This window comes from Delphinapterus leucas, chromosome 3 (genome assembly GCF_059928025.1).
Source record: "Delphinapterus leucas isolate spDelLeu-1000000601 "Yukka" chromosome 3, BTC_Dleu_Yukka2, whole genome shotgun sequence".
NCBI lineage: Eukaryota > Metazoa > Chordata > Mammalia > Artiodactyla > Monodontidae > Delphinapterus > Delphinapterus leucas.
The window spans coordinates 117,878,869-117,890,932 of NC_143131.1; the positions used below are offsets into that span (position 1 = coordinate 117,878,869).

At 58.7% G+C, this 12,064-nt stretch overlaps 1 protein-coding gene across 2 annotated transcripts in view; it reads left to right on the top strand.

Moving 5' to 3' along the window:
- The window catches only part of CXXC5 (CXXC finger protein 5), a 34,218-nt gene extending 25,628 nt beyond the window's left edge, over window positions 1-8,590 (top strand). For both annotated transcript variants that reach the window (XM_022588938.3, XM_089909363.1), the window contains exons 2-3: window positions 4,907-5,988; window positions 7,550-8,590. In XM_022588938.3, coding sequence (XP_022444646.1) covers window positions 5,068-5,988; window positions 7,550-7,594 — 966 coding nt within the window. In that variant the 5' untranslated portion in view covers window positions 4,907-5,067 and the 3' untranslated portion in view covers window positions 7,595-8,590. The remainder of the gene's footprint in view (window positions 1-4,906; window positions 5,989-7,549) is intronic.
- Window positions 8,591-12,064: the final 3,474 nt, after the last annotated feature.

Sequence of the window (12,064 nt, forward strand, 5' to 3'; positions counted from 1 at the left end):
TGGTTGAGAGTCCGCCTGCCGATGCAGGGGACACGGGTTCGTGCCCCGGTCCTGGAAGATCCCACATGCCGTGGGGCAGCTGGGCCCGTGAGCCGTGGCCGCTGAGCCTGCACGTCCGGAGCCTGTGCTCCGCAACGGGAGAGGCCACAACAGTGAGAGGCCCGCGTACCACAAAAGAAAAAAAAAAAAAAAGTCCTGTCCTTGACCTCAAGCCCCACCCCGTTGGGACCCTGCCAACCTCATAGCCACACCTCGCACCCACTTCCCCATTTCTTAGGAACCCTTTCAGGTTCGTGTCTACTTTGGTAACCTCTCCTTATCCTTAACTCACAGGCTAAGCAGCCCCTTCCTCCAGAAAGGTCCCCTTGCCCCACTCAGTCCCCTTCCTGCTCTCTCTTTTCACATCAGTTCATGTGACCACCAGCCCAGCTCCTGTGTACCCCTCCAGAGCAGTGCCGGTCTGTATCCTGCACTGTCTCCGCAGGACCACAGGGCATGGGGCCGCTATCGGGTAGGTAGTGCAGGCTGTGTGCAACTGAACATCTAGAACATCTCACTGTGGCCACCTGTGTACATGTCTCCGTGCAGACAGCACCATCCCACCCCATAGTGCCCGCCTGTCCTGCCCCCCTCCCCCATTGCTGTGTGGCCTGAAGGGCTCAGGACAGAGCCCTGCTGGGGATGAATCCTGGCTCCCCTGGCACTGAGGGTGGAGTGAGAGCTCTGCCACCACCTCTGGTGACCTCATTGCCAGCTTGCATTATGATGTCACTGGCCCAGCCTTCCGGGTTCCTGCTTGAGTATCTCCAAGCCCCCCAGGTGGGGACACTCCCCTGGGGTCTGTAACAGCTTATCCATCCGACCATGTAAAGGCGACGGGCATGGTAACAACCCTGGGGGGGGTGGGGGCAGCCTCGGGGTAGCTGGGTCACCTTTCCCTGGCAGAACAAAGGCAGTCACAGAGCAGGGTGACTAACACTTGGGCTCTGGGTTCAAGTTGTAGCCCTACTGGGTACCGGCTGTTTGACCTTGGCCTGACAGCTTGAACCTCCCTGAGCCTCAGTTTCCTCATCTCTGAAATTGGTTAATAGTTCCTTTTTCCCTGAGTACTGGGGAGGAGTCAAGGAGGGAGAGAAGACATGTAAAGCATGAGAGTACGGGGCCTGGGACACAGTAGGTGCTCAATAAATGCTAACGGATAGGGTCGGTTAGTTAAGGGAGCCTGAGAGTCGCTTGGTGAGAGCTGGTTAGGGAGGGACGGTGTCCCGTGTCTTTTGGGGCTGGCCAGGGCCTGGGGGTAGAGGCAGAGGTGGCTCCACTGTCAGGAGAGGGGGCCCAGCTTTGACTGTCCCTCACTTCCCAGCTCAGCCAAGTGAGCTCCAGCCCATAGGAGGTGGGGCCCACAGCCTGGCCTTGAGACCAGGAACCCACTGACCCCCAGCCCTCCTTCCTTTCTCCTCCCAGGTTTTGGGCCAGAGTGGGCTGGGGCTCAAGACAAGCTGGGTCTCATCTGGCCTCCCCTGACCTCTGCCTCTGCCTGCCTCTCCTGTAGGCATGTCCACCTGCCTTCTCTTGGTCCCCAGGTCCTTGCATCTGGGACTGTCTCCTCAGGGCTCTGTTTCCATGTCTCTTACATCCTCTAGTCTCTGAGCTGGGCCAGGCACCCTGCGTCTCTAAGCCCAGTTGCCTCAGTCTCTGTTCCCTATGATGCTCTGTCCTCTAACCTTGACCCTTTGCCCTGTCCTCTTTCAGTCCCTTTGTCTGACCCACCCCTCGAGTTCTCTTGTCTCGTGATCCTCTGTCCCCACCACCTGTCTCTATTCTTCTGGCCCCATGTCCCCCTCTGCCCCCCAGCGCTCTATGCCTGGGTTCCCCCCCTCACCCCCGCCCCCTGGGCTCTGTCCCCGCCCGTCAGCCCCTGGTCCCAGCTCCCGGCCGGCCCGGCTCCTGCATGGACAAAGGGGTCCTTTGTGGGCTGACCGCGGCTGGCGGGGCGGCGGGGCGCTGGCTCCGCATTACTGATGAAACGGAGCCCTTTGTTGTCCCTCCTCAGGCGCAGTATTTCTTTTTGGGGGCTGGATGCGTTCCTGGCAGGGCCGATGATGGATGCGCCCGCCGCCGCCCGCCTGCCCGCCAGCTTTCCCTCCCGCTCATTCCCGCTCCGCTTCAACGCAGCCCCAGCTCCTCCCCTGCCGCCTGGGCACTGCCAGGCCCTTCCTGGCCTGGGAGGGGGCTGCTGTGTGCCCTGCAGTAGAGGCCGGGGCCTGGGAGAAGGTCTTCTCTTATGTCCTCCCCTTCCATGAGTAGGGCACGTGAGCCCTGTGGTCAGTGGTCCACTGGGACCAGGGCATCAGCTTTTCCCAGGGTCTGAAGGAGATGAGCCGGGTACAGGGACAGATCTGGAACAGGCTTGGTTGGGGACCAGGCTTTGGGGACTAGACGTTGGTATCTGTCCACTCTGGGGTTTGAGTTGCCCTGTGTGCCAGCCCCCTCATGTACCCTCCACCTTCACTTTCTGAGGCTGACAAACCAGTGTTCTGCCTGCAGCACCTGTTCAATGACATATCACATCCTCTGGGCCCGAATTCAGCATGTCCCAGGACCTGGGTGGGGGTGGGGGAGTGGGGGTGGGGGCTGGGGGGAATTGTCCCTGAGGAGGGACAGAAAAATGAAAGATTAGAGAGATTCAAAGAGGAGGCCAGAGATGAACAGAACATGAGATTAGGTCCCCACCAAGAGAGACTCGGGATGGAGACAGAAGCAGAGAGACTTAGCCAGAGTGCCAGCCCTGAAAGCAGTCTGTGTCAGAGGGAGCTGACTTCTAATTGACCTGCCCGCCCCATACGCAAAGCCAGATCCTGGAGCTGGGAGGAGGGAGGGAGTAGAGCAAGAGCAGCGTTAATGCAGCTATCGATTTCTGCCACCAGCCAGCAGGCCGCAGAGGCGGGGGACACACAGAGGGGCTAGGGCGCAGACTGCTTCCCTCCCCACATCTCCAGCCCACGGGCGTCAGCCTTCTTCTGTCTTCTCCCCTCAGCCTGTGTCTAGGGCTCCTGGGGCTATGGTCCAGGGCAGAGCAGCTGAGCTCGATGGGCAAGGGCTAGGTGACTTGGCATGACAGTCTCTGGCCCTGATCTCACTGGCCCTTGTCCCCAACACCTAGCCAGGGTCACTGATGCCTGGAGGAGTACTGATCTCTGAGGACAGGGGCCCAACAGCCAACCTGGGCTTGGGCCTTAGGAGGTAGAAGGGAGCACAGCAATCCTGGGGCATGTGTGACCCCCTTCCTCTTACTACGATCTGACCTCTGTGACACCCCCAGCCCAGTCTGGACACCCTGCCTGACCCTCCTGGGTTTGTCCTGCCAGCTGGCCCAGCTCTTCCTCACCACCCACCCGCCTTCACTAGGAAGGAGCTTAGGTGGGCCCGTGCCTGCTGGGGAGAGGCAGGGAGTGGCCGGCTGGCTGCTGAGGCCTGCTGTTCACCTCACCCTGGAGACAGAGCTTTTCCCTCGCCTGCACTCACTCCTCCTCGTGGCCACTCTTAGCAGTCCTGGACCAGGGGCCCTGCCTGCTCGGGGCCTCGATTTCCCCTTCTGTAAGTGTACAGGGTTGGACTAGATGACCTCCCGGGCCAGGCTGAGTCCTGTGACTGGGGGATGGTGGGGTTGCCTGGGGACAAAGATGCAGTGTGTGCCGCCCCTAAGCCCAGGGCCGGACAGGCCCAGCCAGATGTGCGCCTCCCCCTTGAGTAGCCAGCTGCTCGGGGCTGGGCCCCGTCCTCCCACCCCTCTCCTGGGGGTTGCTGGGCCGTGGCAGGCAGACGCTAGAGAGCCAGGGCTGATGAGGAAACTACCACTCGGCTCCATCTGGAACAGTTCCTTCTAGAGCTCCTGGCCAAGGAGCCTGGCTGCTCACATGCCTTAGTCTTGGGGCCTGAGCAGAACAGGCTCTGTCCTGGGAAGGGGCACCTCAGACAGGTGGACGTGGCTGAAGAACAGGCTCCATTCCCTAGAGGGTCACACCTACTCTCTGTCCCAGCTTGGCAGCAGCCAGAGGTCCCTCGGGCCCACAGTCCTCTCTGCTCTCACTGGGACCTCCATCCAGACCCATCTGGGAGCCAGGCTGGCACATAGCAGTGAGGCCTGAGTAGAGACAAGGGTCCCGAGGTTAGAGAGAGGGGGGGAAGCGTGTGTTGATGTGTGCACAAGCCCCCCACCCTCCACCCCCCTGCCCTTGCGGGAGAAGGCTTGTCCTCTGGTACACTGCTGCCTGCCCTCTAGCAGGAGGATACATGCTCCTTGAAATAAGGGTTCTGCTCTCTATTTGGCAAACTCTGTTAAACAAAGTCAGTTTTCTTTACCTGCAGAACTTGCCAGGGCCTTGAGATAATTAATGTGTATTAGGAATCTCTAATGAGCATCCATGGGCAGCTTCCCATACCTTTTGGTCTACATCTCCAAGCTGTTCAGAGACTGTGCCCACCCCTCTTCTCCATAGTTGGGTCAGTGAAAGATGAGGAAGCAGAGGGTAACCTCTGAGGTTAATAAAGTTCTCCCGCTCCCTCCTACCCCCAGGACAGGAAGGACTGCCTGCCTCCATCGGGTCTTCCCAGACCCTGGCAGGGCAGAGGGAGACCCAGCTGAGCCTCCACCGTGCTACTTGGTGGCTGTGTATCCGTGGGCTAGTCAGTTCTTCTCCCAAACCTTGTCTTCCTCACCTATGAAACAGGATATCACTAGCCACTACTTGTGGGTTTCTCGTGAGTCTTAACTGAGGTAGTACAAATTAGAAATTCCTAACTGTGGCTGGAACTTAATGAGCGCCTAGCCCGGCTGTGGTGGTTACAGTGGCGATACAGCTGGTGGTGGAGGAGGCCCTGACCCTGTGTCCTCTTGTGCCGACAGAGTGAAGACACTTGCACGTGGACGCCTGACCATGTGCCTGCGCTGAGCAGCAGAGCCCACCAGGCATCTCTGTCGTGGGCAGCAGGACTCCGGTGCTCATCTGTGGACTCCCCGCAGTTGGCAGGTTCCCCCACCAGCGGGGTCTGGGCCTCGGCCCCACCATGTCGAGCCTCGGCAGCGGCCCCCAGGACAGCGGCGGTAGCAGCAGCGGCAGCAACGCCAATGGCAGCAGTGGCAGCGGCCCAAAGGCGGGAGTGGCAGACAAGAGTGCGGCGGCGGCGGCGGCGGCTGCGCCAGCCTCGGTGGCGGATGACGCACCACCCCCTGAGCGCCGGAACAAGAGCGGCATCATCAGTGAACCCCTCAACAAGAGCCTGCGCCGCTCCCGCCCTCTCTCCCACTACTCTTCCTTTGGGGGCAGCGGTGGCAGTGGCGGTGGCAGCATGATGGGCGGGGAGTCTGCCGAAAAGGCTGCCGCGGCCACAGCCGCTGCCTCCCTGTTGGCCAATGGGCACGACCTGGCGGCGGCCATGGCTGTGGACAAAAGCAACCCTACCTCAAAGCACAAAAGTGGTGCTGTGGCCAGCCTGCTGAGCAAGGCAGAGCGGGCCACGGAGCTGGCAGCCGAGGGACAGCTGACGCTGCAGCAGTTCGCGCAGTCCACGGAGATGCTGAAGCGCGTGGTGCAGGAGCACCTACCGCTGATGAGCGAGGCGGGCGCTGGCCTGCCCGACATGGAGGCCGTGGCGGGCGCCGAAGCCCTCAATGGCCAGTCCGACTTCCCCTACCTGGGCGCCTTTCCCATCAACCCGGGCCTCTTCATCATGACCCCGGCGGGCGTGTTCCTGGCTGAGAGCGCGCTGCACATGGCCGGCCTGGCCGAGTACCCCATGCAGGGAGAGCTGGCCTCCGCCATCAGCTCGGGCAAGAAGAAGCGGAAACGCTGCGGCATGTGTGCGCCCTGCCGGCGGCGCATCAACTGCGAGCAGTGCAGCAGTTGTAGGAACCGAAAGACTGGCCATCAGATTTGCAAATTCAGAAAATGTGAGGAACTCAAAAAGAAGCCTTCCGCTGCTCTGGAGGTAACGGCGCCTTAGAGGGAGGTGTGTGGGCTCTTGGGTCTGTCTGGCAGTCCAAACCCACCCCCGCCCCCCATCCTCACCTTTCCTGCCTGGGCAAGTGTCTGGGGGATGCCCGGCCTGTCCTTGGGCTCTGGGGTCCTAGGCCAGGCTCCGAGACGGCAGTTCACTGCCCCAAGAGTCAGAGCCACATCCCGAGATGCCCTTAGGTTGTAGTCTGCAACCTAGGCAAGCATGTAATTCCAGTCAGGGACCTAGCAGAATCCCGCCAGGCCCCGGGATTCTGAACCCCTCCTGGAGTTCTGGGTCAGGTATTGAGATTCCCACACAGGTCTTAAGTCTCTGACTTTCAGACGTGTCGTAAAGGTTCCGGTCTCTGACCTAAGATTCTGGGACTCTCCCCTGCTCCATGTGAGGGGTTCTGTCCTGTAGACCCTCTGGCTTTGAGGGATAAGTCCTTCATTTGCCCCTTCAGAGAGCCCAGCCTTTCCCCCGAGGCCACCCAAGGATAGAGCAGCTCCAGTGCTGACTGCTGCGCTCTGAGGCCTGGAAGACCCTAGCGCTAGGTACCTAGCTGACCTATTTGGGGTGCCCGGAGGCCCCAAGTTCAGTCTGGCTGCATAGTTGATGGCCAGGGTTCCTATGGGCTTGGGGTTACAGGGTGGCTTGAGCCTGGGATGTGGGTAAAGCCTGTCCACTATGGGATTGGCTTTCAGAAAGCAGAAGGGTTCCCATGCTGCTTTCTCTCCACCCTCATGGCAGGGCCTGTCCCCATGCCCCCAGCCGTGAGAGCCTAGCTGTGGTGCCAGGCCTGGGTACAAAAGCATCTTTTCAGCCTGCTGTCCCTGCCCTGTCCCCGCCCCTCCACGAGTGGGTTTGACGCAAATGTCCAGAATGGTTGGAAAACAATAATGGCATCCCAGCCATGGCTATCCCCCCCAACTCACCCTAGCCCCAAACCTCATATCTGTTCTCCTGCCCAGAAAACACACCTGTAGGCACACAAAAGCACCCGCTCTCCTCTCATGTAGAGACAGACAGATACACACACACACACACACACACACACACACACACACACCCTGCCCTGTACACAGTCTTATTATAGATGCAGCCTTTTAATAAACACAGCAAGCATCCTTCCTTCTCAGAACAGCTCCAAACACACTACACACTGTAGCATAGCTCAAGGCACACATCCTTGTATGCGTCCAGTGCACACGCATACACACTCATTCGACAGAAACGTGAACACAGCTCCCAGATGCATCATGGCCACCTGCCGCTTGTAGCCTTTGGACCAGGGAAAGGGGGCTTGCTGTCTGGAAGGAGGGTTCCTGGGCACAGTGGCTCAGGAGGCCTCACGGTGCTCCAGGCTCTCCGGTGGTCCAGCGGGTCAGGCTTCTCTGGCCTGGCCAGGATGGCAGGAACTCCAAGGGGTGGCTGCTTTTACTCCATGCCCATTCCTCCGCCATGAGGCCATCCACAGGGGAACGTCTTTGCACCAGGCCCAGCCGGACCCTGACTGAACTCTCTCCTTGTTTTTGTCTCCCGCCCCCGCCAGAAGGTGATGCTTCCGACGGGAGCCGCCTTCCGGTGGTTTCAGTGACGGCGGCGGGAACCCAAAGCTGCCCTCTCCGTGCAATGTCACTGCTCGTGTGGTCTCCGGCAAGGGATTCGGGCGAAGACAAACGGATGCACCCGTCTTTAGAACCAAAAATATTCTCTCACAGATTTCATTCCTGTTTTTATATATATATTTTTTGTTGTCGTTTTAACATCTCCATGTCCCTAGTATAAAAAGAAAAAGAAAAGAAAAAAAATTAACTGCTTTTTCGGAAGAACAACAACAACAGCAAAAAGAGGTAAAGACGAATCTGTAAAGTACCGAGACTTCCTGGGCAAAGAATGGACAATCAGTTTCCTTCCTGTGTCGATGTCGATGTTGTCTGTGCAGGAGATGCAGTTTTTGTGTAGAGAATGTAAATTTTCTGTAACCTTTTGAAATCTAGTTACTAATAAGCACTACTGTAATTTAGCACAGTTTAACTCCACCCTCATTTAAACTTCCTTTGATTCTTTCCGACCATGAAATAGTGCATAGTTTGCCTGGAGAATCCACTCACGTTTATAAAGAGAATGTTGATGGCGCCGTGTCGAAGCCCCTCTGTATCCATCCACGCGCGCGGAGCTGCCGCAAGGAGCTCACAGAGCGGGAGGGAGCAGCCCACCCACCCCACCCCGGGCCCAGGCCAGCCTTGCTGTACCCACGGTCCCCAGAATGGGACCCCCCCCCCAACCCTAACAGTGATGATTTTGCAAAAACAAAAGTTCTGTTCGTTTATCCATTGAGATCTGGGAAGCTCATGTCTCGATATTTCTGATCCTGGCTACTTCCCTTAGAGAAAATGAGCCCTTTTTTTCTGGCCTCACGGATGGCAACAGAAGAAAGGGCTTCTCTGCGTGGCCCCCTGCCGGTGGGGGTGGTGCCCAGGGGCCCCCTTGCCCATGGCCAGCTTCCTGCTGATGAACATGCTGTTTGTATTGTTTTAGGAAACCAGGCTGTTTTGTGAATAAAACGAATGCATGTTTGTGTCACGAAGCACCACTGGCTTCTTGCTCTCCGGTTTTGGGGCCTGGCTTGGGGGCTGTTGCTGGGCAGGGGTTGTCTGGGACTACCTTAGGAAGGAGGAAGGATGGCCCAGGGACATTTAGAGTGGGGATCTCTTGGGAAGTGAGGCCGTCTGGATCCAGAAGGGGGGCAGCCCTGGCTGACGGGATGGAAATGCTCTTCATCTGGAAGTGGCCGGTACTGGAGCACCTCACCTGCCTGATTGTACCCCCTACCTCAGGATCTGGACCTCCAGGGACCTTCACTTACCTGGGGCCACCTTCTCTGTTCACCTCAATGCATCAGGTGCGATCAGTGCAAAGTAGCCAGCAGTACTGGCTGGGGGTGGGCACCGAGCTGCCTGTTCAGGTTCTTATTTGTTCTTCCTTGCAGGGATCTAGTAAGGTGAATCCCCAGGGATCAGTTTTAGCCCAAGTTCATGGGGACCTGGCTATGCCTGGCACACACACACACACAGTCATCCCCACGTACCCTCCCTTCAGGCCTGGACGTGTCCCTGGCTTTGGCTCTTGGCATCCACACACACACCCCACCCCCGCCGAAAGATTGTTGGCACAAGGTCGTCTGGGACCTCCAAGACAACATGTCTGGGGAAGTCACCACACAGCCGCCTGGTCTAGGCCAGGGCAACCTGAACAGGAAGGGGTGGTAGCTGCACGCCCCAGCCCTGGACATCACAGAGGCTGGATGTATGCAGGATGCAGCCTCTCATCCACTTGAGCAGGAGGCGTTCTCCCCACCCAGCTTCTCTGAGCCTGGCTGAGATGAAGCTAGACTTGAGGAAGGACTTCCTGACCATGTCGGGGCCTGGCTTCAGGTGGGTGAGGGCTTTCACGATGACGAAGGGGCAACTTCTAAAGCTGAGTGGGCGGTCAGGTGGGGGAAATGTCTCTGCCATTGTTCCTGGGAGGAAAGAAAGCAGCCATGTTGGGTGAGGGTTCTGACCCGCAACCCCTTCCCAGGTGTCACAAGCTCCCTTTGAGCACCAGGAGCTCAGCAGCCCGGCCTGGCACAGCAGGGGCAGGCGGGGGTGGTGGGAGGCAGCTTTCAACTTCATCTCTGCCTGGGAAAAATTCCCTTTCATGTGGCTGCCTGTGATCTCTCTGGGCAGCTCTGCCAAAGCGGGGGGCGGGGGGGGTGTCCAGTGGGGAGTAGGGGGAGGTGTTGCAGCCTGGGGCACCCTCACCCCCGCCAGCACAAGGCAAACTCCAGAACCTCTTAGGGGCAGGGAGGGTCCTCCTTGGAGGAGTTGGGGTGGGAAGCCTGGCCAGCAGGGGGCACCTGGGCAGGAGGCCCCTGCCTGCCCCCACCTGGCTGCTGGCAGCACACAGGCCGCAGATGGCCTGGGCCAGCCCTCATTGGCATGCCTACAGGTGTGGGGTGGACGGCTCCGGTGCCAGCCCCGAGGGGGGGATGCTGTGACTCAAGTCAGCCTGTACCCTTTGGTGTGCCAACCCACAGCCCGGCCATGGCTCCTGGGCTCACCCCCCCAACACAGAGAAGCCCTGAGCTTGAGGCCCCTCACCTCTTCCAGCTTTGGCCTCTTGTGCTGTGCTTTGTGGAAAGGGTAGGCCAGCCCCTCTGTCTGCAGGAGGCCCAGGTAGGGGTGGTGATAACTGAGGTTGAACACATGATGAGACCTCAGTTACCTCATCTGGGAAATGGGGACAGTGATATTCTCTCCCCTATAAAGTTGCCTGATGATGAAATGAGATCACTCTACGGAAGGGCCTGGTTCACTGGAAGCACTCGGTCAATGGCAGCTGGCGCTGCTATTTTAAAACTATTATTCACCAAAGTCTCACCAAGATGTCTCCCACCTTCCGCCCAGGGTGTGCATCCTCCCTGAAGCCCCAGCCACCCCATCTCTCCACAGAGTGGCCTAGCTGCTGCCCTAGCCCTGGGCCGGGCCCTGCTCTGGCATGTCTGTCTCTTACTGTTTCTTTCTTCTTCTTTTTAATTAACTAATTTATTTTTGGCTGCACTGCGCAGCTTGTGGGGATCTTAGTTCCCCGACCAGGGATCAATCCCAGGCCTCAGCAGTGAAAGCGCTGAGTCCTAACCACTGGAGCGCCAGGGAATTCCCTGCCTCTGCCTGTTTCTATCTGGCGCTCTGTCTTGACCGTCGCTGCTGGTCCTCGACGACTCTCTCTTCTGTGTTTCGTCACCTTTCCATGTATCTCAGTCTCTGTGTACCTCACTATCTCCCTGTATCTCTCACCTCTGTGTCTTTCTGTGTCGGGCTCACCCCTGCTGCTCTCCCGTCTGACAGAGGAGTACTTGGAGGCGGGCTCCCCTGTGGAGCTGAATGTCCGATTCCCCTCCCCGGGAAGCTGTAGCACAGCCCCTACGCTACAGTTGGTGGCCTGGGCGTCTTCGCCTCAAGCACCCCGTCACCCGGCTTGGGCGGCAGCGGGCGGCTGGAGAGGCTGGGAGTGAATGCACCTGGGCTGTGGAGCTGGAGACAAGCCCGGCCTCCATGTAGCTTCGTGTGCCTCTGTGTAGGGGGCGGGGGGCGATGCTTCAAGGCCCTGACAGCCACGTGAGGCCTTGTGCGGCAGCGTGTCTATGCGTGACGCTGACGGACATTTTGAAAATGGGTCGGTGACAGTGTGTGGTAGACTGACGTGAGACCTCGTGCGGCCATGGGTTAGTATGTGATGTCAGCAGCCCCACACTTTGGGGTGTTCTGTGACATTGCATGTATAATCCTGTGACATTGTTCAATCCTGTAACAGACCCAGTATGATACCAGGTTGTACAGCTGAATGTGTGACACTGGATGTGTAACACTGATGCTGTATGGCATGCATGACCCCGTGACAAGACACTGGTGGTCCTCTGTGGTTTATGATGTTGTGTCTGTGTGACCATCGTGGGTGTGGCCCTGGGACTGATATCAGGGGTTCTATGTGAGTGTGTGATGCCGGCTTGTGATCATGCTGTGACCTTGTGACACTGCCTGGGTGTGTGCTTATGACATTGTGTGTCAATGTGCACCTGTGATCCCCTCAGTGATGCTGACATTATGCACCGTGGTCTTTGTCTACAGCATTTCCTGGGTCTCTGCCCTGACAGCCATGCAACTCTGGGGACAGAATGAGGGCCCTGGCAGCCCCTCTTACCCCCAGCCTGGCCCTGAGGCCCAGTCTGGGTGGGGGAGCTGGCATGGGGGCAGCAGGCACGGTTCCCACGGCCACCACGGCCCCTCTCTCAGCCCCACCACCGCCGGCTTCAGCTCCGCAGAATATCCTGGCAACCCCAGCTTCTTTGTTCTCTGTGGCCGCCAAAGGCCTCTCCCCACCCCGGCCTGCCCAGCGCCTGCCAGGCGCCCCCTCCCCCCAAAAGCAGCAGGGTTTGGCCTGACCTAGTCCCTTGCTGCCCTTATCCCCCACTCGAACTGGGGCCCCTGTTTCATGCCCTGAACCTGACTCAGCACACCAGACT